The 26,391-nt window shown below is 37.8% G+C and overlaps 2 protein-coding genes across 3 annotated transcripts; both read right to left on the bottom strand.

Moving 5' to 3' along the window:
• Positions 1-354: 354 nt before the first annotated feature.
• LOC116297179 (uncharacterized) lies at positions 355-19,911 on the bottom strand. Of its 2 annotated transcripts, none has more exons than XM_031705353.2 (8): positions 19,752-19,911; positions 19,520-19,592; positions 14,550-14,598; positions 13,308-13,477; positions 10,178-10,227; positions 8,751-9,346; positions 8,179-8,480; positions 355-7,230 (listed from the first exon to the last, which is right to left on the bottom strand). In XM_031705353.2, the coding sequence occupies exons 1-8, from the start codon at positions 19,781-19,783 to the stop codon at positions 6,295-6,297; spliced, it is 2,208 nt and encodes a 735-aa protein (XP_031561213.2). In that variant the 5' UTR covers positions 19,784-19,911; the 3' UTR covers positions 355-6,294. The 2 variants fall into 2 exon arrangements, with proteins under 2 accessions (XP_031561213.2, XP_031561222.2); XM_031705362.2 differs by having other exon boundaries at positions 19,520-19,588.
• Positions 19,912-21,726: 1,815 nt separating this feature from the next.
• LOC116297143 (uncharacterized) lies at positions 21,727-26,017 on the bottom strand. The gene is made up of 6 exons (XM_031705310.2): positions 25,450-26,017; positions 24,807-25,112; positions 23,789-23,844; positions 23,269-23,416; positions 22,762-22,890; positions 21,727-22,677 (listed from the first exon to the last, which is right to left on the bottom strand). Exons 1-6 carry the CDS (start codon positions 25,526-25,528, stop codon positions 22,223-22,225), a joined length of 1,173 nt encoding a protein of 390 aa, XP_031561170.1. The 5' UTR covers positions 25,529-26,017; the 3' UTR covers positions 21,727-22,222.
• Positions 26,018-26,391: the final 374 nt, after the last annotated feature.

Below are 26,391 nucleotides of genomic sequence, written 5' to 3'. Positions count from 1 at the left end.
AATCATTGGATCGAATGCATGGTCAGTTTGCCTGCGCTCGGCAAAAGTGCATGGCAATACCTTTTCTACAAACGCCTTCATTTTCTCGACAATGCTCGATCCCACTTCCGCGCCCCTTTTAAACCACACCCCTTCCAAACCACACCGCTCCAGAACCACACCCCTCCCAAACCACACCCCTTCCAAACCACACCCCTCCCAAACCTACGCGCCTCCCAAACCACACGCCTGCCAAGAACACGCCCTTACAAACCACACCCCTCCCAAAACACACCCCTCCCAAAACACAACTCTCCCAAACCACGCTCCACTGCCTGCTTCCTGCTAAATAAAAAGAATACCAATAGAGTCATGTTTTAACCAATAATAACTCTGTTTACTTGACTTTTACATGCTGGGTTACATATGGCATATTATGTACCATCATTAAAAGGATTAATGTATAGCCATAATATATTAACAAGCGATGGATGGCCATCGCATCCAATGATATATTTGGTTTGCATATATTGCTATGATATAAAAAAACAGTACAGAAGTGATGTCTACAGCTAGTACACTCTGCATGGGTCTCACTTGGTGTCACAAAACGTATTGATACAAGAAACAAAATATTGCGTCGTATATACTACAAATACCAGAATCCTTTGCGCATTGCTTCTTTGGCAATCAGCATCAGCTTAATATTCGCATGAGGCAATAATAATTTGGAATTGAAAAAATTCGCGAAGCATTCTGGTAGTGGTAAGTAAAATGACGCCATCAATCGAATGGTCTATTCATTGGTTCTTGCGTTCAGATTACGTCATAGTGGGAACCATGCTGCATGTTCTAGTCGTAACAGAATTCAAAATTATCACCCCTTGATGATGGGAGTGCCTACCTAGCAAGTAGTTGATGAAATGTGTCCATAAAAAAATACAATGAATCACACCTAATGCATCGACTGAGTGCTATGTAGGTTCTCCTGACATCATTTGGCGCAACTGCAAAGTTTTTCAAGTGTTCTTTATAATTGAATTGTACTGGGGGTTTCTCTACGTCTCACGAACAGGCACTTCAGGAAGTACCTTCCGGCATTCCTCCGTGCTGCTGTCAGCCTGCTCAAACGCCTTTGAAGAAGAAATAAACCCAGCATTTTGCCTGGGGAAATCTTTTCTTAAAATAAATAGCAGTGCGCAAAAGTGAGATTAGAAAAACAGGGTACAATTTTGTGTGGTATGAAATATTCAACCCTACACCAAATCTAATGAAACAACTAAACCCTTGAACACTGGTTAAAACAGAGCTCATATACAAGAGCCATAAGGGAGCACAGACTTGTAATCCACAAATTTTCTATCACTAACCAATGATCAAGGGTTTTGTGCAATGACTAACTAATACTTGACTATGAAACTAATGTCTAACCATTTACATACTAATAATTACTTCGATTGATTTAAAATTACCAGTAAATACTATACTGTTATTTAAAAAACTAATATTAACTAAATTGAATACTACGTTTATATTTTGTGGTTGATATTGCTTTGGTATAACAGGGAGCAGCATAAAATATTTCTGGATAGATTGCTTCGTTTGAAGAAAGAGTGACAAGAACTTTGAACCGCGCGCGGAACTGCATTTTGGAATACGATTGCTAAACGTTTGCCACCAGTGGTGCGCAAAATTTGGAATTGGATTCACTGTTCTATGCGCACGAGGCAAGTTCTTGTTGCTCTCTTTCTTGGGGTAAGAGAAAATTCAAGTTTTCAATGAAGAGTATTCTGTTGAAGAGCTAGCTTGATTATATAGTAGGCAATCGTAAGGCTAGTGGTACCTTTTTTTAGGAAGACATTAACAAGGTACCACGATGGTCGCTGCATGAAAGCGAGGGTATAGCTGACAGGAAAGGCACGTGTTGTCATATATCACTAAAAGTAGTCCAATAACTTCGCTTTCATGCAAAGACTTTGTTTATATGTTATGGTACCCAGCAGATAAAGCTTTTAAATATAAGCGCGCAAGTAGAGAATTAATCGATAGTGTGGACAGCCGTCCCAGTTAAATAAGTTAATCGTTGCGGATGGCAGATTAAGGACCATATATATCAATAGACAGTACATGGTGTATATATTGTATGTATATATTTAAAAATCATTTCCAGTATATATTGTATATTTGAAATGTAAATAAGAAAATAATCAGTTTTGGAAATCATTATAGCCGAACATGCTGAACAAGACTAAGACTAAGACTACGACAAAGTATTCAGTTGATGAAAACCAAATTCTTCATGAACTTTGTGCTCAGTTTTGCAGGCTATGAGGAATGATTTGACGCTAGATACACTGTTTTTCGTGAAAATGTAAGCCATTAAAGAGTAAATAGATAAAATAGAAAACAATTTACATCTGACTGTTTAGACATTTCAAAGTTGAAAAATAAATACATCGACTGAAGTTCCATTGAGTTAACAAAAAAATAAGATAACACCACAACGCTAAAGTAAGCCAGAAAGAAATTACAATAAGTTTACAACTAGTGGGCGAGCTTTACTAAGTTGTGTGCACTAAGTTCAAGCTCTGTGACGCTTGGCACATCTAAATAAACTTTGCGCACCCTATAACAGTCTGCGCATGCTAAACTCAACTCTGCGCATTGTATAACGCTCTACGCCTTCTTAATAAACTCTACAGATCCAGCAATGATCTGTGCATACTCAACCTAAGATTGCGCAATATTAGAGCATGGAACGCTAGCATTATGATTCTTTGCGCAACGCAGTGATTTCAACAGCATACAAAACTGGCTAGAGTTTGAGGCCTAAACAGTGTAAACAGCGTCAATTAACTAACGAGATCTATGCAAAGCGATAATATTTTGAGCATTTTTAGCACTAATAGTAATATGAATTCTAAGATTTATTTATCAGACTACTATAGCTCTAAATATGAGTATATAAGCACTCTTAATAGCCTACAACTAGAAGTTCTTCATGCGATCATATAAATATTTATTATAATAAAGTCTGGATGTCGTCGGAACATTACTTCCCGTCCTGAAGCATTTTTAACCTTAATTTCAAGTCAGTAGTATATAAAATATAAGACAATTTTGTAGCATATAAAACAGTCAAGTTCACAAAAGATAATCCAATAAAGTAGTACGATAGGAAGTAAAGTCCTCAAGTCCAAAATCCCGTAGTTAGTTTCGCCTGAGTACGGCGTATAATTTGTATCTGTCGAGAAAGTATATTACAGAGAGACCGAAAGGTAGATGCATGCGTGGCGTAGTACGAAAATACATATTTCTTGTTTGAGTATTTGTAGTACCATTCAATAGAATACCAAAACATTCCAGTATAAAATAAAACAGTAACAGTTTTTAACACTTTCGCGAAATAGAAAGGTTTCAGTTTTCTTAGAGAGTTTTCTAACGACTATGATGATAAAAAAATAAGCAATAAGGCTGCGTCTTGAGCCAAATTTGTAACAGTTTTCAATGGTTCCATAGATGTTCTAGAATAAAACACTATTCGTGATTGGTGTTACTAAGTAAGTGATCTGACCAATAAGAATTCGTTTTAGATATAAGTTGAATTAGAAGAGAATGAGTACAGAAGCAAATCCATCAAGCTAGCTCTAATGACACCGAGACTTGTACAGTCTATGGTAATCGTAAATATTTTAAAAACTATACCAATTTACAATGATATGTGATTATTGATTTGTTAATTATAAATGCGTTGGATTATTATTAAGCTAATATTTATCCAGGAAACTTAAGTTGTGTTACCCTTTCCCGTGGGGGGAGGGGGGTGTACCTCAATTCCTGCTAACCATTAATGCTTATCTAACTATAAATGCGGATACAAAATTATTATTTATAGAAGACGGGCGTCCTCTACTTGTGCTAAAACTGGGAAAAATACCCCAAAAGTAGTGAATGAATTCAGCTTTTCATAGGAATCTTCTCACAGCCGGGAAAACTCGGCGAGAATTATAAATTCCTTTCGCAATGACAAATATGTAGTTTGGTCTAAAATATCCCGCGGGAATCCCTCAGAAGCCGTTTCCTCTTTTTTCTCGAGTCTATGCGGTAAATATATATGATTCTTGAATTTGGAAGGGTTGTTTTATTTTTGTTGGATCTGCGCATGACTTATTATGTAGTCCACAAAATTCAATACGATTCGTTTGATCTGCCCCAAGAAACCAAGACGCAAGGTCTCTACCAATTTGCGCATAATGTTGACGGCTTACCAACAATAATCCAAATCAATATTCGAACCCGTCAGGTACTTCTCATTCGTCTTAAGGACATAACAACTATTTCAAAAGTTAAGGAAGAATTCTTTTGAATTCTCCGTCAATTTGAGTTTGTCGTTCGTTTTTTCGAATCCATCGTCATCTGCGTGGCAGCCTAACGAGACGAGAGTAAGTACTAATCGAATCAATAAAATTAACTAATATTAACGACTATACTATTATTATTATTATTGCTAAAACTATAAATGATACATTTACGTCTGTATAGATGACCAATCTAATCGAACCTAGACTATGTTTTACCTCGCTTCGAGTCCGTCGTCTATGTCCTCGACATATGGAGCTTTACTTAGAGTAAAGTCACTTATAATAAAACGACTTTTGCGTTAACACAATTAAAAACTACGTGGATATATAACTGTGGCTTTTTGCGTGATGAGGCATGTATGTGTCTTTACCTCTCGCCCTTCCCGCTCAATTGTAACTAAATGGGGGAAATGGTCACGTGATATGCAAATGTATAGCACACAGTCACGTGACATATGAAGCATATCCAAAGGTCATACGATCTGTGAATACATCACCTGGTCACGTGATCCGTAAGTTTACAACAACTGTTAGGAATTATTTCAATGCTCACGTGATATGCAAGTCTATATATATATACACATACATATCACATGGCCAAGTGTTCTGTAAAGCATATCCACTGGTCATGTGACAGGTAAATGCACGACATCCGTTAGAAATTAGTTCAATTTAATTAAATTCAATATGATATGCAAATGTTTCACATAGCAACGTGACCTGTGAATATATCACCTGATCACGTGACCTGTAATGTTGGGAATTAGTCCAATGCTTTTGGTACCGAATGTGAAAAGGAATAGGTTCGTAATAAGCCTTTTCATAGTTTAAGAATCGATTCCACTGCGCATGCGATTTTATCCCGAATTTCTCACCTTCTTTTGTCTAAACCTTCTTTTGTTCTTAATTAAACAAAAGAAGGTGAGAAATTCGGGATAAAATCGCATGCGCAGTGGAATCGATTCTTAAACTATGAAAAGGCTTATATGCCGGAGGGGAAGTTTGAAGATGTAACAGATATCTCATACGAAATCTCATCCAACCAAAGAGAGCCACGATTGAATAACTATGGGATATGATTAATATAACTATGAATATATATAGATATAGATATAAGGATTCTAATCAAATTGCATTAGTTGGATTATAAGCGACTATATACGACTACGAGTACAACACCAATCAAGCCTACAACTCGCCTACGACACACGCGAGCGTGTTGTATACGATAGTTGTAGGCGAAAATCGTACCGTCTAAATCGGCCTTTAAGGGGTTTGAAGACTTGAAAAGTCAACCTTGCTTTTCCTTTGGACCTTCCGACAAAGAAACCGCATCAAAAACGAGATCACACTCACGGCCATACGTTCTACGATTTAACTTCTCCAATACTCGATAACTGCACTACAATTTCAGGGGCGGATCCAGGAATTTGTTCAGGGAGGGGTGCAGCGCAAGGGGTGCAGCGCACATAGTTAACCCAGGAAGGGGTGCACCCCTTAGAATCAAAGGGAAAAAACATAATTATGTATTGGTTAAATCTTTGAAGTAGGGGCACAAAGTCGAACCAGGGAGGGGATGTGCACCCCCTGCACCACTCCCCTGAAGGTATGTAGGGCATTGTGTTTTTCAATCAAGGTGACTTGAGAAAACTCGAAAAACTGGAATTCTATCTGATAAAACTAAAGTTACTAGAAGCCGCTATTGAAATAATAACTGAGCTGGAGAACGATGGACGCATGATTTCATTTTCAGTGCGGTTTCTTGTTTAAGTCCACCATTTGTGAAGTGTGATAACATATATAACTATGCAATATGAAACGTGAATTATTAAAAAAAAATGGATTATAATACCCTAAGATTATAGAATCCCAATAACCTATCATAATTATATTTAAATCATTTTTATAATAATGGTTTTTGGGAAAATTATTGTGGCAAATATGTATGAGCATTTTATTTTTCTTCTACCTTTTCATCCTTTTCTTCCTCTTCTTTCGTTTCTTCAGGAAGTTGTTGTTGCTGTTCTTTCTCCTCTTCTTTCTCCATCGCTGTATGTTCGTTGTCACTCACATTATCCTCCATTCCAACTAGTACCTTAGGCGATGTAAACCCAACTTGAACTTCATCATCGTCTACTGATATCTCCTCATCTTCGTCGTCGACAAACAAAGTGTCGCTTCCTTCGGGTGTTTGTCCCCCTTCGGCCTCGTACGAACTCGCTCCGGAGTCGTGCCGTTCTTTCAGCGAACTTGTTCCGATTGAATCGTTGTCGCTCATCCTTCTCCTTTTCGTTTCCGAACTTTCGTCGACAACAGCATTCGAAGTGGGGATACTAATTGCATGCATCGAGTACTCGCCGTACCCCGCATGGGCCCTCTGCTTGGCATGCCATCGCTTGTGTTTATTAAAATTAGACGGATCGCTGAATTTTCTCGGACAGTCCTTGCATTTAAAAGGCCTATCGCCTGTATGGACACGCACATGGATCTTCAAACTGCTAGAACTAAAGAAGGTCTTGGAGCAATGTTCACATCGGTATTTCCTCTCACCGGTGTGTTTCATTAGGTGCGCCTTTAGAGACGTTGACTTGGTGAACGTTGAATGGCAGATCTCACAGCGATAGATCTTCGGCTTGTGTTCCCCTCGATCCTCGGATCCTGACATGGAGTCTTCTTGATTGAATGAGCCTTGGTTGCTAATATCTTCTTCTTCGTGTGCCGCTTTGTCTAGGTCGTTGCTGGCTGGGTTATCAGGGTCATCCTCGAGCTTTCCGCACGTGTGAAGATGGAGATGCTCTGCTTCTTCGAATGATTGATTGCAGCGAGAGCAATTGTAGGGTTGGGATGACATTGAGTGATTCGATGCTTCCGAGTGACTTAACAGATGGACCTGGAATAACAGGAAAGAATGGATATAGGAATATGATCACGCGAGGGGCCGGGGAAAGGGGACGGGGTAATCCTAAAAGTAATCCTAAAAGCTCTACTCAGGGCAAACACTACTTCAAAAAACCAAGGAGTATTTTTAAAAGACTAAAATATCATACGTCTACTGTCAACATTCATTTTTATATTTGAAATTGAAATGAGTTTGCAAATCTTCGACAAAATGAGAATTTTATGCTTGCAAGATATACTATCTATTATCTATATTATCTATACTATCGGCGCCATGTTGGATCAAGATTCCGCTGAGCTTTCTCTGTTAATACCACCAACATGGCCACCAAGTCCGTATTTTGAATGATCATACTGAAAGCACCTATCGTATTGCGTATTTTGTTCCTCAATTCTAGCATTGACTAAAACCCGTAAGGTAGGAATGCATGTGACGTCATAGCCGCCATATTGGTTGGCTTAGAACTTCAAATGTGATCTTGGTTTCTTTTGTCGTGTCAACCAGCATGGAAGCTATGTCTTCGGTCCGTTTTTTGGGAAGGGATGTGGCACTCGGTAGTAGCGTAGGGAGGGGAGGGGGCAGGGGAGGCACGTGCTCACCAAAACTGGTTTTCTTTCGGCACCAAAATATAAATAAATATAAATAAATGGGATTTAACAGTGGCATTTCTACAGAGTAGCTATTCGTACACTGTAATTCCAATTGGAATTTAGGAGTTGATTTTTGCGGAGGGAGGAAAGTCGGAGAACCCGGAAAACCCTCGAAGCACAGGAGAGAACCAACAAACAACTCTACTCACATACAACACCGAGCTCAGCGGGGCTCGAACCCGGGTCGCATTGGTGAGAGGCGAGCGCTCTCACCGCTACGCCACCCGTGTTTCCCACCTATAATTGAGACCTCGCTACGTCCCTGGCACTAGGTCCTTAGTGAACGTACCTTAAGTCTATCCCCACGAGTATACTGCTTCCCACAGTAGTGACACACATGAGGCTTCTGTCCACTGTGTCTCAGCATATGCCTCTTTAAATCGACAGCCTGAGTAAATCGGCGCAAACAAATTGGACACTCAAAGGGTCTCGCTCCTGTATGCACCAAAAGGTGCCTCTTTAAGCGACTAGAAAAGCTAAATTCCTTTTCGCATTTTTTACATTTGAAAACCTTTTGTCCTGAAGGTGTGATTAATTCTTCAGTTAGTTCTTCTTCGGTGAGGCCTGTTTCTTTTGGACGAATTGGTCGTCCTGCAAAAAAATGTAAAATGGTAAGATGAACACGTCAAAACTTAATTCTTGCCAACAGCCTACTAGTTGAGCTACCATCAAACTTCAACCTGTGCAAAATTGCGATGCAAGGCTGATGGTTCGAGCTAAGAAGAAAGACCACATTACTCCACATTACACCAAGCACCAGAATATATGAAAGAACTGTTGTAAAGATAGAAGCCTCAACGTAACCCAAGATCATCTACATATATATAAAGATTTATTGATACAAGTCTGAGTTTCACATACCTCTTTCCTTTAAGTGAACTACGATTGGTGGAGCCGTCGAGTTCGCGGTCATCCCTGGCGTCTGCACATGACTTTCACATGTAGCAGCTCTTTTCCCGTCAGGCCGAACTTGTGGTGGAGCGTGAGGGGACCCAATGGGTTCCTTACTGTTGCTAAAATGAGGATCTACAGCAATAGTGGCCCTTGGCCAACCATGTCCCGCTAAGATATGGCCGGGATGGACCGGATTATTGATAATCACGTGTTGCATGGGTGTCTGTTGGGGCTGAGTGTAGGCCAAAGAGTACCCTTGACGAGACGTTAACGTAGGCCCTTGGTGAGAGATTTCAGGCCTACTATATATAGGACCTCTTTCGGTGGGACTTTTTAACGTGGGTATTGGAGGCTGGAATGCGGAGATTCCTGAACGCGATACAGGGCTGGGCAATCCATTTATTACGGTACATACTGGAGACATTCCCATTGCTATTGGTTGACCTACTGCAAAAGGTCTTGGGGGGTCCCGTAGAATGACAGGAGTTTCAGGGCTCGGAGGGTCAGAATCTGCTTCTGGTACATTTGATACTCTTCGAGCTATTCCTTTGCGATCATGTTTTCTAGTAGAACAGAACAAAAGGACAATGATATTAGAAAAGTATACAAAATATAAAGGCGAATTGGCTTTTCAGAGGCTGAGAGGAAAAATGGGTCTAGCATCGGACTGTATTATGGGACTGCCTTAGGGGACGAAATAGACGCCATCTTGGAAATCTGTCTCCTAAACAAATGCACTGCAATGTTAACTCTACCAGTTATTTCCCTCAACCTCGGAATGGCTAATTTACACGGTGTAAGGGTGCTGAGGGCAAGTCTTTTGCTCTTATTTCCCGAGGGACGACCCGAGGGACACCAAAAAAAAAAAAAAAGAGTTAGTCTTCGCAGTAGGGAAGTAGTATACAGAATAGGGGTTCACCACGGGCGGATCACGGCGGATCGCGGATCAGTCGTAGTAGGGACATCAGAGTCCAAAGTGTGACGTCATAGTTCGTAGAAACCAATCAGAAGACGTTCCGGTAACGATAGCAACTCCGGAGCTATATCCCAGACCCCTTTCCGGGCTTTTAGGATAGAGCTCAAAGCATGACGTCACGCTCTGGGCTCTGACGTCCCTATTACGGCTGATCCGCGCCTATTCTGTATACTACTTAGGGTCATCCTACTTAGTGTAATGGAGACCTTAGTATGTATTCAGCAAGTGAACAACAAAGTTTAAAATATATAGATATATCTGTTACAGCTGTACAGTGGTTCAATGAATTCCAAAAAGCTCTCTTAGTCGGGGAAGGAACTAGTGTTTTGGCAAATGGGATTCGAGATGGAAGCATGTATCAAAAACATTTAAACTGATCTGTACATGTTTACCAATCGTATCTTAGGACCATAGTTACCTTTTTGGTGGACTTTGAGAAACGCTATTTTCTTCGTAGCCCTCTAATGTCTGGAAAACAAGAGATTTGACCCTGTTAGTTATTTTTGTAAATTTTGAACCAGGTTTTCATAGTACTGGTAACATCGGCCATGCCAAATCTGACTCTAAAGCTAATGATTTGTATAGGAAATCGCACGATCTCGAGTACAATTCGGAATTTATAGGTACGAGTGATTTTTTGAAAGTTTTCAAAATTGGACGAGCCTTTAGGCGAGTTCAATTTGAGAACTTTAAAATCTACACGAGTATCTATAAAATTCCGAATTGTACGAGAAGATTGTGCGATTTTTTATTTATAATACACTCAACAAAATTGAGCAACTTGATTGGGACTCAATTTGGGATTTAATTGTACTCTTCTTGTCCAATCAGAATCGAGTAATTTTGTAGAGTGTATTATAAAATAAAATAAAGGAACTCTAGAGACCAATGATAAATCATGTCTATAAGCTAGCGTGTTCTCACAGCTGGTGGGCGGCAAGAATGCATATCAAAGACAAGCACATCGAAACAAGCTGTGTTATTCCAATAACAGAAAAATTGTGTTTCATCCTCTCAAAATCACTTGACGTTAAGCGCTACGATAAGGATTGATTGTGGCCTTGATTCTAGGCATGGAAGGACAGAAGTCAAAGAGACGCTTCTATGATATTTTCAAGGAGACCGCAGGGAGTTTGGTTCACCCTTGCATTAACATAAACTACTTAACCAAGCAATTTATATGATAACATGAAAATATCTTGTTGGGCTGAACGGCTGTTCGATAGGTTTGAAATTTACGAGCTTTTTAAAGTGAATATCCTGTAAACAGTCCAACTCGTTTTGTCAGCCTCTTTTCTTCCAACTTTTTATTATACGAGAAATCAAAAACTGTTTTGATTTGAAAAAGGCCGTGGAAAGGTTTCGCTTGCATGTGGAGGGGCGATAAAGAGTCCGCACCATTAGGACGAACAAAAACAAAAAACAAAACAAAAAACGCCTCGGGATATGGTTTATTACACGTCTTATTATGAGACTACTTGCGAACCCCAAATGGAAAGCAATAAAGGGCAGGTAGGGCGGGGCTTTTAGCAAGCGAATGATGAAGATGGCTCTTGCACAAATGGATAGAACTCTATGGCTGTGTTTTCACTAGGACAATTTAAACTAGCTTAATTACGACACCGGAAATAAGGCAAAGTTAAACTACCTAGCAAGATGGTTTAAGTTGTCCTACCAAATAAATGGGCCAATCACAGTGTTATTCTTGAAAGGTGGGAGTCGGATTAAAACACCTCCAGGAATTTTACGCAAGTTAACATTTCTAGTGAAAACACAGCCTATATTTACGTAGCAGCCTTATAGTTGTCATCGCTACCCCATAACAAGTTCACACCTAACTTCACCATCGAGTTTTTAAGACATCAGACGACTGACTGACTCTTTCTAATGATAGTAGACTACCACGAGCTGATGCTAGCCTGTTTGTCTAACGACCAGCCGATTTAACGTGTTTTTACGTGTTTTGCACTTATGTGTTTCATGTTAACTAGTTGATTCTTAGAAAAAGCCCTTTATTTCTCGAGTAGCTCGTTTATATATTTTTTGAAAACCTAAGAATAGATACTTGGAACAAGTAAAAAACTAGAATTTATTATATTAATATTGTGTGGAATTGCTAATTAGCATTTGTTTTTACGTGATCTGTTTCGATATTCGGTTGCGTGATACGTGATACGTGATAACTTGTACCACAGTCACTGTACTATGTATGATATATATATAACTGACATGTGCCAGGTTTAACGGCATGATCGGATCATTAATGTGTAACATACTAGTATGTCATGAATGAATAGCTTTGGTACTCACGTCAGAGCACGTACCAAAGCTCGTTCTCTAAATTTATTCTGTAAACTAGACGACTACTTCAAACAGCAGTAAGTAGTAGTTATATGTGGGCTCGTAAACAAGTAATATAGCGAAATGTATGATTAAGGCCTTGGCCTTGAATTTTGGTTAAGTAGGTTATCAAACAGTTGTCTTAAATAATTACATCGTGTCTTAAATACTCCGGGGGGGGGGGGGGGGGGTACTCCCCTATATTCGCTATACGGGTACAAACAGGGTATGGTTTTCAGCGATTCTACTCTGGAACAGGGTATATAAAATCACGCTCTCTCCTTTCTGGAACAGGGTTTTCAGCGATCTTGCTCTGGAACAGGGTATGAATTTCAGCGATTTTTACTCTGGAACAGGGTCAGGGTTCAGAGGGCTCAGCGGCACATCCCTACCCTAAACGGGCAAGAGTACCCCCCGGGAAAATACTGCGATAACGCCTACAGAAATTTAAAGAGAGCTTGTAGCCATAAACCTCATGAAAGTACATTGTGCAAAAGCTTGTACAAATACTGTTAGTTGTACAAGCCTGTAAGGCCTCATATTTTCTGTAGTATGTTGAACAAGAGCTTGTTGTTGTTCTTGCCACTATACTAAGGGACGGATCATTAGATAATTGAGGAGGGTGTTGCGTAAATCCACAAAAAAATCGAGCAAGCACTTCGCCTACGAAAAAAAAAATATCGCGCAACCTCTCCTTCCAGTAAAGAAATATCGAGCAAACACTCGAAACAATTAGAAAAAAAAAAAAATCGTACAACATAAATTCCTGTAACCTCAAAGATCTAATGGTTAATCCCTAAGGTGGTATAAGGCCATGCACGTTTGCACACTGGTTGTACATTAGTTTATGTTTCTTCTATCAAAAGTACAGTTCTACGAGGCTTCTTAGGTTTGTACTGTAGGTTGTACAACATCTAACACATATATTCCATGAGGTGCAAGAATTTGTCCATATTATATAACTCAGATGACTAGGTTGTGCATGCCATGTTTCTTTTTAAAAATATCATGATCATAATCCACGATCACCAAAAGGCATCCTTTTGCAGCAATTATATCTGCAGAAATGTCTAGAATAACAGACTGTTCAAATTGTATTCTCAAGGGTACGGTGGAAGAGGGCTGTGGGTCAACCTCTTGCTCCACCCAAAATAAAAATTGGGTGTTTGGGTCTGATTAGTAATAATCTACTAAAGAATTGTACTCACCCCAGGTTCGCTAAAACCAGGACTTGTTACAGTAGAAGGTGTGGAGGCAGATTTTTGTCGGCATTCTCTAGAGGATTTATGTCGGAGGTACTTTTGTAGATTTGTAAACATTTGTCGGCATTTGCCACACTGAAACAAATCAGGCTCATCATCCTCATCTGATTCGTGTCCTGTGAATAAGAAGCAAATATTTTGATCAGGATGCAGTTTTGTTGAACTTTGAAGTTCTCCTTTGACAAAAAAGCTGGATTGAATACTGTGAAAAAATATAACTCATCCATTGCTGGTTAAACTCCTACAAATTGGCCTGAACTGGAAAAATATTATAAAGCAAGTGTGTAAATGGACAAGATCATACTGAGGTGTTGAGGTTGCATTGCATGGTTCTATAAAATTAATATTTGGTTTGGTTTGTTGTCCTAATTAGAAAGACAACATTTTAACTCCTCCATCCAGAGCTCCATCCGAAGTAATAATCAGTGTGATATCTAACTTGAAGCAAATCAGCAGTTTTTATGTCTACATCATAAAATGGAAATGCAGGTATACAAATGTCTACAGTGCCAATATTGCCCACTCTTACTAAACAGTCAATACACCTGCCACTCATCACGTATGCTTGCTGGCTTATTTATTCAATTTGTTTTGCTGTTACAACTCAAGAATGATCAAAGCCTTGAAACAAATAATAAATAAATAAACACTGCCCTTAAACAATTCCATTTTGCCCTACAAAAGTGAATTCTTCCATCCACTATATATCAGTTGAAGACAATAGAGACAATGTCACTGGTGTATCACAATAACCAGTTGACTAATTATTAATTGAAGAGTTTAATGAAACCATTTTGTTACTTATAAATAGAATTAAAACAAATGGCCATTCACAGCTTGTGCACAGCTAACTAAAGAAGCAACAATCCTTGATTAACTAAACTACCTGGGGGAGGTAGTTTTAATCCTGTTTTAAAGTCAGCCAAACAAGGGAGAACGTGGGATAGAGAAATTTCAATTATTTATTTATTTATTTTAACAAAAATGTTTATATAGGGAATTCTCATTTAGAAGAACTAGTTTAAAGAAAGCCCTGTATTAAAATCATTAAAACAATGTAGCTGAAACTTATCAAGAGCCTCATTGAAATACTATTGAAGGCTCATAATATGTCCATGAGGTAGATAGAAATGACACTAACTCATACACAAACAAATTAATGTTTTGAATCAAAATTAACATCATTACCTGAAGACCCTACATGGAACATTAGACTTGAATGGTCGATGCCCGAAATCTGAAACAATAGAGAAAATAAACATTTCATTATAATATTTACTCTGACTGTATTTATTAAGAAGCTGTCAAGTATATATGACAATATTTTTTTTTAGCTGTGCATGTTTTTTACATTCATCAAAATAGGGAACCCTTCTATTACTATTCAAATATACAGCAGAGTATCATTAAAATTGAAAGAGGCTTAAATAATCCCTCTGCACACTGCATCCCCCCCTCTAGCTACCACATTCTGTGTATCGAAAAACTCAACAACAAAATTTAATGCCAAGTATTTTACAAATTTAAAATAAGTCAGATAGAAAGCATTTGCAAGTGCACGTTATTAGTAATCATACATTCTATATTTATGATATAATTTAGTTGGTCTGCCGTTCATCTTCTTTAGAGAGTTATATTTAGTGCTAAGATAGTTGTAACTAAGTCTGGCCAGATTGGAATCAGAGTCATGCCAAATGTTTATCAACCAAATGTACATTTGTTAATTCAAACTTTATATTAATAGTTGTTTTGGATTAGCCAGTATAACAGAAGAAACATGTTATGGCTACAGCTGTATGTTATGAGTTTTCCTTGGTAAGTTGTTCGGCACTCCCAATTGATATTATTTGATATAATAAAATAAATGGCGGACAACTATCACATGTTTTGTATAAAAAAATTATGATTATTAACAGTAAAGTATTAAACAGATGGCATAGTATCATGACGACAGACAGAGGTACGATGACTAGGAACTACTACTTCATACAGCATGAGTAGTCCAACTGCAATATACACAGTAGGGAGGATTTGGGACTTCTGATCGAAAGAGTAAGATAATATATTTTTCCAAATCTAAGGATCCAGGAAATAAATATTGCTACTGAAAACATGATCTCCTTTCTTTCTTCCTTCCCGTTTTTACTTATTTCCATTTTTTTTCTCCGATGAGCATTGGTATAGCTCATTAGGACTGGCTTGTTTTCATTTATTCTGAGAAATCGAAATTTTAAGTGGACAAAAAGACATTATTTACAGCCCTGAAAATACAACTAAGCTGATGGTCTTGAGTTCATGCATGACCTCTGTTAAGCCGTATCTAGGCCATAAAAACCATTGAATTAGATCAGCCCAGAGATTATATTCATTGAGGGTCCTAGAAAATTAACCTTTGGTTTTAATTTTGCAGCCAAAATTAGGCCATCTGTACTTTAGCAAAGACCTATTACATTACAAGTAGTTTGGCTTCTATTTAATGATCAGGAAGCTCATAAGATCACAAATAAGGCAAGAATAAGGATTGCTAACATTACCTTTAGAAATAACAGATTTACTGGCACAACCATATAACATACTCGAACTCTGAATTATGTTTTTGGTGATTCTCAATACTTTGAAAAATAATTCTTTGAAAAAAAATCAACATTTTATATATTTTCTTATAAGAAAGGTGTAAAAGTCACTGGTATTACTATAGAGTTAGGCTGATAAGACAAAATCAGAACTTGAGAAATCAGTGTCTGTTGAATTTGATGTCGAACAAGTATGCTCTCATGTGAATGCATTCAACTGGTCATGCAATAGTGAAGACTATACTCAACAGGTTCTGGATTTCTTAGAAGGGTCAGAACCTTTAATCAATTTACTTAATTTAGGTGTTATTATTCATTTCATCTATGGTTTGACAAAACCACGAGCTTTTGTACAAAAGATAGGTGATCAACCAACTAAACCAAATAGGCACCATACTTGACAATGTGCAGTACTGTATTCAATATTTACTCCGATAAAGTCCATATCTTATGCCGTATGTGGCATGTATCATACTTATTTGTGATGGTTCGCCCTCAGTCATGCTGTGGTGCCGCAACCAAGCATGGTAATATATTTTGCAATGGATGGTTCAATGGATCTGGGCTCGATTGTATGAAGCCCGCATAGCGCTATCCGACGGATAAATCTTATCCAGTGGATAAATTTATTGGATAACAGCATCGACTTATCAACTGGATAAGGATTTATCTGGCGGATAGCACTATCCAGGCTTCGTACAACTGGGCCCTGGCCATCTTCAATTATTCTACCAGGTGACCATGACCTTAGCTTGTAAGCCTTGCCGCAAATATCCAATTATCCCTCTCATATGCAAATTAATGCGTCAGACATATCTTTTGTCAAAGTAAGGCATGTCTCGGGTACTTCTAAGCTTCTTGAACTGATCAACAGGTTTTAAGCTGTCATTACATATTGTTTGTGCTGGCATGCAGCGTCATGTTGGAATGTCGTATTTAGTCACAGAAATCTAGTTCACAGGATATTAACATTTCTACACCACACGCGTAACCATGACCTTAACAAGTGCCGACACTCTTCAGTAATCTTAAGAAATTTTTTTCTGGAATTAAGTAGTACAACACGAGGTACCATAGGGCAACCCATTGCTAGGAAAGTTGACCAGAAAGTTTTAGGATAATATCAATTATAATAAAAATATTAAATACCAGAAAGTATTTTTCTTTTATTTTTATCCTGGTTTTTTTTATACCCACATATGGAAACCTTAACTATAGCTGAATCACGTAATTGATGCATAGGGTGTCCTCCAAGTTAATGGCCAAATAAGCATATTTTTGTTTTCAAAACATAAATATATAGTTTTTTGAGGGTCTCTCCATTGAATTAAGGGCTTTCTCTGGGTTTACCAGTTTTCCTTTAATTTTTCCTTTTCTTTTACAAAATTTAACAAATGTAAATTATGATTCAGTCTGAGTTAGCTGTGCCCTGACTTTGATCTAGCCCAGAGGTTATTTTAGAGTATCAATAAAATTTGGAAGTAAGTCAAACGATTCAAGTTTGAAAATGAAATTAATTTTTCAATATTGCCTAAAAAGTTGATGGGACTTTGGGGAAAAAGTAAAATAGTTCAGAGGAAAAATAAAAATGACTGACCTATTCAACAACAACATGCATGGTGTCCTAGTTTGCATATATTTGGCTTTTCAGACTCCCTTACTGCCTTAATATATGCATATTCTCATGCATCCAGAAGCTTTCAACTTATCATGCACAGAAACAATCCAAGGACAGTGAACTTCATTGGTTTAGGGACACTGAGCCAGAACAATGCTAACTGTGTTGGACCACTGTTATTCAAACTTTTTTTTGTACTGTGATTTTTGAATTTAATTGTATGAGGCAAAACAAAAATATTTTCTATAAGGACGAAAAAGTAGCTAAATAGATACAGTATTGAGACTGTACATGATTTCATTAAAGAGCAAGAACGGTCAAAACTAACTGAGTTTGTATCCCAGTGGCATATGAAAATAGATTTCAATCATATTTTCAAAGTATCATAAGCCTTCAGGGCTGTATAAGTCTTATAAATTTAATTGCTTTTACAAGCCAAACAACTTATTATTAATACAACAAATTTTCATATTCTCGAAATTTTTTTAATTTGCATTTGGTAAGTTGTTATTCCAAACCATCTAGAGACTCTGGTGTGATTTATTACAGTGCTCTACATGCATCATAGCACCCCAGGAGTGCAAAGTTGATTGATGTATCGCCATACTCTATAACCAACTATTTTGAAACAAAATTAGAAACATCAAAAAAATAAACAGAAGTATAGTTCTTAAAATTTGTGATGTGGTTTACCATTTTTTGTCAAAATTTATGCAACCTTCAGGTCTCCTTGTTTTATAAAAGAATTGAATAAAGCATGGTTTCAATCAACCACATCATCAACATTTTGTATATCAATACAATGAGGTTTTGCCAAAATCATATATCGGCCAGTCGGCAAGAAATAGGCGAATAGTGATGCATTTCATTAGTAAGGAATACGTGTCTCGTGTTCATGAATATAAGGTTTTCTGGAGTCGCAAATCACGTCTTGCATTCAAAGGTCATCAACTTTACATCTTAACAAAGATACACTATGTTTGTGCGAGGTTTAGGGTTGTGCCCTTACACTTTTTTAACGACGCTAATTTATTCGACTCAAGCGGTTATATAGAAAGCGAGACATGGTATTGTTTATAGAAGGTCCAGACGGCAAAAAAAGTATCTAGGACTCCCCTAAAGCAACGCCAGTTTGTGCTTGTCTGGAACATGGTCAAAATAAAAGCAAATCGGTTAGAGGCTAAATTAAGAGGTTAACATTAGACATGTTGTTGCGTGATTTTTTAGAAGTGCTTGTCTCCTCACGTTCTAGTTAAGTGCGTGAGCTATTCCACGCGATTCAATGAAGAACTGACTGGCTTGGCATTCGCGACCTAAACTCGCAGAATTTGCGACAACAAGAGTAGTCTTTGCCTCGATTAATTAGTCCAAAACACGACTTCTTTACTGAACTTCATCCTATACTTTCTACAGAGATCGTAAAGTCTAGTTAAAAGACGCTAACCTATGCATCTAATAATTACGAAGAGAGATGCATATTTTAACTGCATAGATTGCTTAAGGAATTAACTAAGACATAAGACTCGACTGAAGCGCGTCTCAGAATCACTCCAAAAACTCAATAAATTCATGAATCCCTATTTCACAATCTACTGTCTTGTGATTGATGTCTAGCTGAAGCCTTCAAACTACGTGATAGAGTAGTATTTTTAGATTCTTCAGGGCGGTCACAAACATGTACAAGTTCACTTCGCCACGCATGATTTAAGTATATTCTGTCGACCTCAAAATAAATGCTTTTTAAGGTCGCTCGCCGTCAAAATCAAGTCAATAAGTATACCTTAATATGACCTTTGGAAAGATTATTCCAGACACGCTGTGTTTAGGTAATAAAAACACTGGAATCGTGCCGTAAAATGCGCTTAAAACAGTGTCGTACTCGCACCATTTTAATATTCAAACCACCATTAAACCAGGCAATCGTAAAGTATGAGAAACGCCTCGCTAAGCTATACTTTTTCACTTACCAACAGATAACTATTCCGTTTCCTGGCCGGTTGCTCCTTGGAAAGCTTTGAAATTATAGTCTCTAGGTTCTGTCTTAGGAATAAAGAGGAATAAAGTTAAAAATGAGGTATTTTGGAGGTGTTTTTGGTCGCGTGAGCTATGCCATTTGCATTGTTGTCAACCACTGTTTACTCACGATCGTGTCCTGCCAACATGCGATCGAATAAAACAAAGAAACAAACTCTGTATTACCCCTTCTTGTTTTCTAAAGTTTCTCCCATCATTAGTAAAGCTGTCTTGTTGGCCACGTCCGAGTTATGGTATTTTTTCGATGCATTTTTGGGGGAAAGTTTTCAGTCATTGAAAGGTCAACACTGTTGGCTTTGGCCATACACATTCCTGGCCGAGCTGCCTGGTCAGCGGTATATACCATCAGATCAACAGAGAAAGACTAGGACCTAATAGTTGAGTCACGCGATCACGCGATGTTAACGAAAAGCACGCAATATCTCCAAAGAACGTGATAAAATAGCGTGACTTCTTAACCGCTCTCAAAACAAGACCGTAATCCACCCAAATGAACAGATTTTTTTATTAATCAGGTTTTTATAGCTTTTGATGATAATACTTTAATTTTTTTCCCCAATTAAAGTAAAAAAATTTTTTTTCGATCGCCGGGGAAATCACGTACCATCGGAACGGTAGTAGCCATCTTGTCTAGGTTGCGTTCATTAACTTCTTTTTTTATTGGTGTTTAGGAAATTGCAGTTAGAAGGGCCTAATAGGTTATTCTTTTAACAATATCCGTCCAAACTTTCCTTTCATTTTTTCCAGTTCATCAGTTTTCTTTCATCATCAGGTTATTTTTATCGTCTTTTCAAGAGGGTCTCACCGGCAGTTTCACCCTTCGAGTTCGTTTAAGTACCAAAAGTCTTTTAATTGGTCCAGAAAAAACAAACAAACAAAAAAAAAACAGCAACAACAACAACAACAACAACAACACAAAAAAAAACAAAAACAAAAAACAAAAAACAACGAAAAAACAAAAACAAAAACGAAAAAAAAAACACGAAAAACAATAGCTTTCCAATTATTCGAGTCGTGTTATAACTAGCCCGAGGAACATGGTTAATTCATACACAATATCAAAAGACAATCAGAGCAGTCATTTAGTGATTAGTCCGACTGCGCTTAAAAATAAAAGAATTATAAAATCTGTCAATAGATTGAAATATGATTACTTTGTTGGTAAGTAAAAGAAGCTGGAAAACGTCTCGATGTTCATCAGGTATCCATGGAAACAAGACCTAGATGACTAAATTTATTTTCTTTCTTTCTTTCTTTCTTTTCTATTCCGTTTTTATAAATTATCTCGTTTTTTCTTGTTTTACTCGTTCGTCTGCTCTCTTATTATTCAGTTCTCCCTTTTTAATTTTCATGTTTTTACTTTTCCCAGTTGTTTTCTTTTTTCCAGTTTTCTTCCATCTCTTTGATCGTCTTTCTTTCGTCTCTCTTTCTTCTTTCTTTCGATTTATAGTCTTCCTTTCCTTCCAGCTCCTTCCTTTCTTTTCTCTGATTCCTTACTGGATTGACATTCGTGAAGTCGCATTGTTAGCATCAACCACCTATTTCCTTTTGCACAAAGAAAGTGGAGAGTTGGGCTTCCTGTGGTAGTTATGCTTAACTTACCACAGCTAGCCCAATCGAACTATCGAAATCAAACTATCGAAGTCGAAAAAAAAATTAATTCGACAGTTTAAAGGAAAGGACTCTGACCTGGAGGGAAGCTTTTGACCTTGGAAGTAGTTCTTGTTTACAACGCGAAGTACTAGCCACAGGCAACCCAATAATAATGGCAAAAACATATGGATACCAGACAGCCAAGACAGGGTCAGGAGAGAGCCCATTACAAATATGAAAAACAAGTAAGTCTGGAGACGCCCATTTCAGGCGTGTTGTGTTGCATCAAGCGGAAACCATCTAGTCATAAATATTCGCTTTACAATAGAGAGAATATGATAATCTTTGAAATAATCTACGAATTAGATTGAGTAGTTTTCACTTCAAGTTCTAAATTCTAATTCGATATTCGGTCGTCCTACCTAAGATCAGACCTTGTCAAGTGGTTATAAAACCTGCTAGGCTTTAGATGATTGAGTGGAAAAACTGGATAGATTAGATTAATACAAAAACTCAATACAATAAATTGTTTAATTGAGTATCGATGGATAAGTTTACTGATCATAGTTAGATAACATGACTGAGTGGATTTCTAGGAATACCATCGAAAATGGATCGAAGTGACAATATAAACAAACTGATCAATGAAATAAAATATTGATTTTTTAAAAGGTCATGAACGTATTTATATTATATATGTGGTTACGCTAAATGAATTGCTGAGAAAAAAGTTGAATAACAGATTTTGTGCCGACTCAGATATGAAGCAAATTCATTAATAGAGTTACTCTTTCTTAGCATTCTTACATAATCTCTTAATTTTCAATTTTCATTCAATATTTTTCATATCCTCGTGCTCATCCAATCTTTATCATATCTTGTTTACAAGCTATACGTTTCCAGTATGAGGAGAACGGCTCTCCTTATTTAGGCATTTCGGATTTCGTTTTATCCAGCTGTGTTGGCTCAATCCTACTTGAATCGTAGACATTGAATGTCCCTTTTTTTTAAAACGAATTGCGTTTCAGTTTAAAAGTATCAGTTTAGGACATTCTTGTGCCCTTGGACCTTATACCAGTCAGCGGTTGATACCAACTACATTGGTCTGCGGTATTTTCCATCACGTCTTTTTTTGCTCCAATTAGCGGCTGATAAACTGGCAATGGCGCATCATCACGATCTTCTCGATATTTTGTATTCTGTTTTTCCAGCACGTGATAATATGGCTTATCGTAGTCATCTTTACGATCGTTCTTATCCTGAGTTGCTTTGTTCTTATGAACTGAAGTAGAAGCTATTTCATATTGTATCTCCTCAGGACGTGATTGGCTGCGCACAGTCGATTCAAAAAAGTCAAAAGCTTTGTTTTCATGAGTATTGGAATATGCGCATGCGTACAAATGCTCGCTTTGCGTGTTTCCTTCCAGTATGTGATAGAAAGGTTCGTCGTCTTTCAATGAATCGTCTTTCAACTGTTTTTGAGACGCTGAGAGAGTTCCTGCATGTTTGAAAAAAAGGCGCATTAGAAAAATTAATATAAAGGGAAATAATTATTCTCCTCATTCCGCTATTTGATATAAACCTTTGTCTCCATGCAAATCCTTGTAGATTATCGCCGCATCGTTTTTACTAGAGTCGCGTTGTTTATCATGTGTGTAGTTAAATGGCTGCATCGTGATGATGGTTTCCGGTTCGTGTAACAAAGAAGCACCTTAATAAAACATAAATAGAGAGTGATCGTTACATTCTGATGGAATTAAATATACTCTCCTAAAGCAAATGGCAGCCGAGAAGAGACAGGTCATTTTCCATTGCCTTGCCCCATCCCCCCCCCCCCCCCCCGTATACCTTTTCAAGTCCCTCCAATTTTCCAAAAACCATGTGATTATATAGAAGGCTGCATGGTCGATGAATTGTCAATTAGTTGTATAAACTAAATACATTGACACTTTAAATAAAGTTATTTATTTATTTTATTTTACTATTTTTATATATTCCCCCCTAAATCCTCCGACCTCCTTAAATAATGACAGGTCCCTTACTATTCGAATTGGATTTCAATCACCATAGGAAGGTTGCAACTACTTACGTCTTCTTTTTTTCCTTCGTTTGAATATGAACAGAAGAATGACCATAGCTATGACAAGTAAGCAACCCACTGCAATGCCTATCACCATAGCAACATTCAATCCTGATTCGGAGTAGCTTGCATAGCCATTTGGAGACTCATCTGATTTCTGTACAACATCTAATATTAATATGAGAACAAAGAAGTTCCCACATACGAGGACCGCGCGGATATCCAACTTTAAAATTGGGGGGGGGGGGGGGGGGGGGAGGTGTATTTTTAGGGAGGAGATGTAGTAGATGATTCAGTCCTAGGCGAGAGGGGCCGGATATCGGCAGCTAAAAATTAAGTGGTTTGGGAGATCGTGGTTGGCTGGGGAAAATAAATTGACTTATTCTGTCTCCTTGAAATACGTAATTGGCTTATGCATGCATGCTTTCATTCCACATGCATTTTGATAGGCTGATATTGTAAGAATTATGATCACGATTTAATAGATTAATTATACAAAATGATTAATGTAAACTAGTAAAATGCTTACCTGGGTGGTTATGGATTTATCAGTCAGCCGCTGCCCGGTATAAGGTGATTTTGGCACTGTTGAGGATGAAAAACTCTTGTAAGGTTTCATAAATTAAAGAAATGCTTACAGAAGGGAAAATTAAAAAACTTAAGAAGGCAAAGAAAAATAATCAATTTTTTAATAATTAATTGTTTTCTATTTCTTTTATAAAATACAAATTACAATAATAGATAGGAATGACGCAACGGAAAGTGCGCGCGCGTGCAATGTGCTCTCATAAAGCACGCGCTCCAAACTAATTATCAGAACGTGACATTCATAACAGTTATTTTATAAAAAGATATAGATCATGTAATGAGAGTCACAGACGGCTTTTTGGAATTACGAGTCAGCACTAATTGGATTAGATAGCAAGCAGTTCTCAAAATGTAAAAGAGAGAGCAAAGGTGCTGACACACGGTGCAACATTGCAAGCAACAAATATTTGAATTGGGGTGACACACATTGCAACAAATTCGCGCAACAGCGCTTGTGTCAGCCTGCTATGTTAAGATATTTGGTCAGGAGTTATAAATTTGGTGCAAGCTGATTGGCTGGAAATTTCAAGATGTTGCGGGTATATATGTTGCAGCCATGTTCACATGATGAAATTTGTTGCGCACAATGTTGCAATAGTAGAGCCCGATTCAACTTCAGATTTGTTGCATGCAGCGTTGCGTACGACAAGTTTGGGGTAGACACACGCTGCCAACAGTCCTGTTGCGTGCAATGTTGCATCCAATGTTGCACCGTGTTTCAACACCTCAACAGCACCTCTAAAGTAACGATAAGTGATTCCAGTTCAAGCACGAGATCTTAAAAGGCACTGGAATTTATTCATGGAGCCAGGAGGAGTCCGGCTCATTCTTTGCGTGGGATTATGATTACTGTAAATGCTCCAAAAGAACTTGTGACTGAGATATATATATATATATATATACGAGACAAGACATGAATTTCCCTGAAGAAATTAAGAAAACAAGTATAGAATATTTACCTGTATTTTCTGTTGCTTGGAAATTATGGCGTGTTGTAACGGGTTCTTCCTTTGTTTTTAACTTCATTGTAGAGATACGTGTTGTTGTGGATGTAGTCGGCGTTGTAGAGGAGTGTGTACATGGTGTTGTTACCGTACGCGTTGTAGAGCCGTGTGCCGTTGGTGATGTTATTGTTGAAGAGAAATGGGTAGCTAAAGGTGGAGTTCTTGGCGTACACAATCCACACTTTTTTGGACAAAAACGTTTCGTATAACCATATTTACACTTCCAATCCCGACATTGGGGTTTCCAGTCCATGCAGTACTCTACAAAGAGGTATAAAATGATTAGTAACTGAAACTGGGGAGGGGCCTGTTGGTTGCTGATATTTTGTTGGATAATCCCTTAGCTTCAACACAAAATTAATATGAATCAACTTTATAGGGATAATGACACGATTACCTCGAAATCCATGCATTGTCTCCGGAGGGAAGTTTAATTGCTAACATCCCTTTGGGTTAATAGTGAGGAGGGACATTTAATCTAAATATCCCTCATGAATTTAAACATTAGGGACGATTAGACTAATCGTCCCTCATGAATATAATAATCGATTTAGGCATCGATCAAGGCCTAAAAACGATCCCTGTTGATTCTGAATACCTTTACTTCCATCTAGAGCCACAACCAAAGTAGACAACAGACATAGGCAATTTAAAGGCAGACTCCTGTACCATGGCATGTCCGTGGAATGTTTTGATCTCCAGTTAATGGCAACTGACAGAAAAATCTCAATATATGCCACGTCTTCAGATCATAATTGCTGTATGCAGCGGTTTGCCTCTCGCTTTGAATTGACCAATATGATGATCTCTTCTTTCTTGATAATGTGCCAGAGTATTTTCTGACCAGCTTTTTAATCCACGTTTTCTTTTTTTTTTTTGGTGCTATATTGTATGTAGTAAAGATAGACAAACAGTGTCAAATCACCTTAACTTGCTGGCAAATGAAAATTATGCTGAACTTCCCATTACGAAATAAGCTTGCAAGCTGTATCTATGGACTGATCATGCAATGAGGTCATTGCTATATTATGTTAATCGGTGTTATTGGATTTGACTTTACTCTGGCATGTCATCACATGATGGCCGCGCTTGTCCTCGCCTAACATTTAATTTAGTAATCCTTAATTGGGCTCATTAACAAGGTATTTTAACTTCTTGTCCCAATCTCTTGTCCTGCGAGAGACGGAGGAGTAAAGAGCAAACTGCATCAAAATCAAGTGCCTAAAAGATGAAATTGTCATTTGACAAATAATAGGACTAAATTCGGGTCCAGGGGATGATTTCTTTGATGTTTGTTTAGATAAAAATCTGCTTGAACTCATGTTTTATACGGAAACCAAAATAGAAAGGTCATTTTTTTACAAATGGATTATTTTTGATTGGTATGACGACGGATTGGGTTGAGGATGTCCCTAGCCGTTTTGAAAGAGCACTGAAGATGATAAAAAGGGAGTCACCTTGGAAGCAATGTTTTTTTTAAGTGGAAATGCACTATCTAGCTGAAGTATATGCTGCCATTTTCTGAACAAATGTGAACAAT

Source organism: Actinia tenebrosa, unplaced genomic scaffold, assembly GCF_029948245.1.
Source record: "Actinia tenebrosa isolate PJP-AT-01 unplaced genomic scaffold, QUT_ActTen_1.0 PGA_scaffold3__52_contigs__length_22856419, whole genome shotgun sequence".
In the NCBI taxonomy this organism is placed as follows: Eukaryota; Metazoa; Cnidaria; class Anthozoa; order Actiniaria; family Actiniidae; genus Actinia; species Actinia tenebrosa.
This window is presented reverse-complemented; position numbering and strand designations above follow the sequence as displayed.

What these genes read in the sequence shown, in the direction of transcription:
- LOC116297179 (XM_031705353.2), bottom strand. Translation starts at nt 19,783, where the DNA reads ATGATGGGAGAAACTTTAGAAAACAAGAAGGG. An exon ending in CTGGTTTTAGCGAACCTGGG is followed by an intron (nt 10,228 to 13,307) that starts GTGAGTACAATT and finishes CTTGTTTTCCAG; the next exon opens with ACATTAGAGGGCTACGAAGA. An exon ending in CTCGTGGGGATAGACTTAAG is followed by an intron (nt 7,231 to 8,178) that starts GTACGTTCACTA and finishes CTGTTATTCCAG; the next exon opens with GTCCATCTGTTAAGTCACTC.
- LOC116297143 (XM_031705310.2), bottom strand. Translation starts at nt 25,528, where the DNA reads ATGCCATGGTACAGGAGTCTGCCTTTAAATTGCCTATGTCTGTTGTCT. An exon ending in ACGAAGGAAAAAAAGAAGAC is followed by an intron (nt 22,891 to 23,268) that starts GTAAGTAGTTGC and finishes TGTTTTATTAAG; the next exon opens with GTGCTTCTTTGTTACACGAA. An exon ending in GGATTTGCATGGAGACAAAG is followed by an intron (nt 22,678 to 22,761) that starts GTTTATATCAAA and finishes TCAAACATGCAG; the next exon opens with GAACTCTCTCAGCGTCTCAA.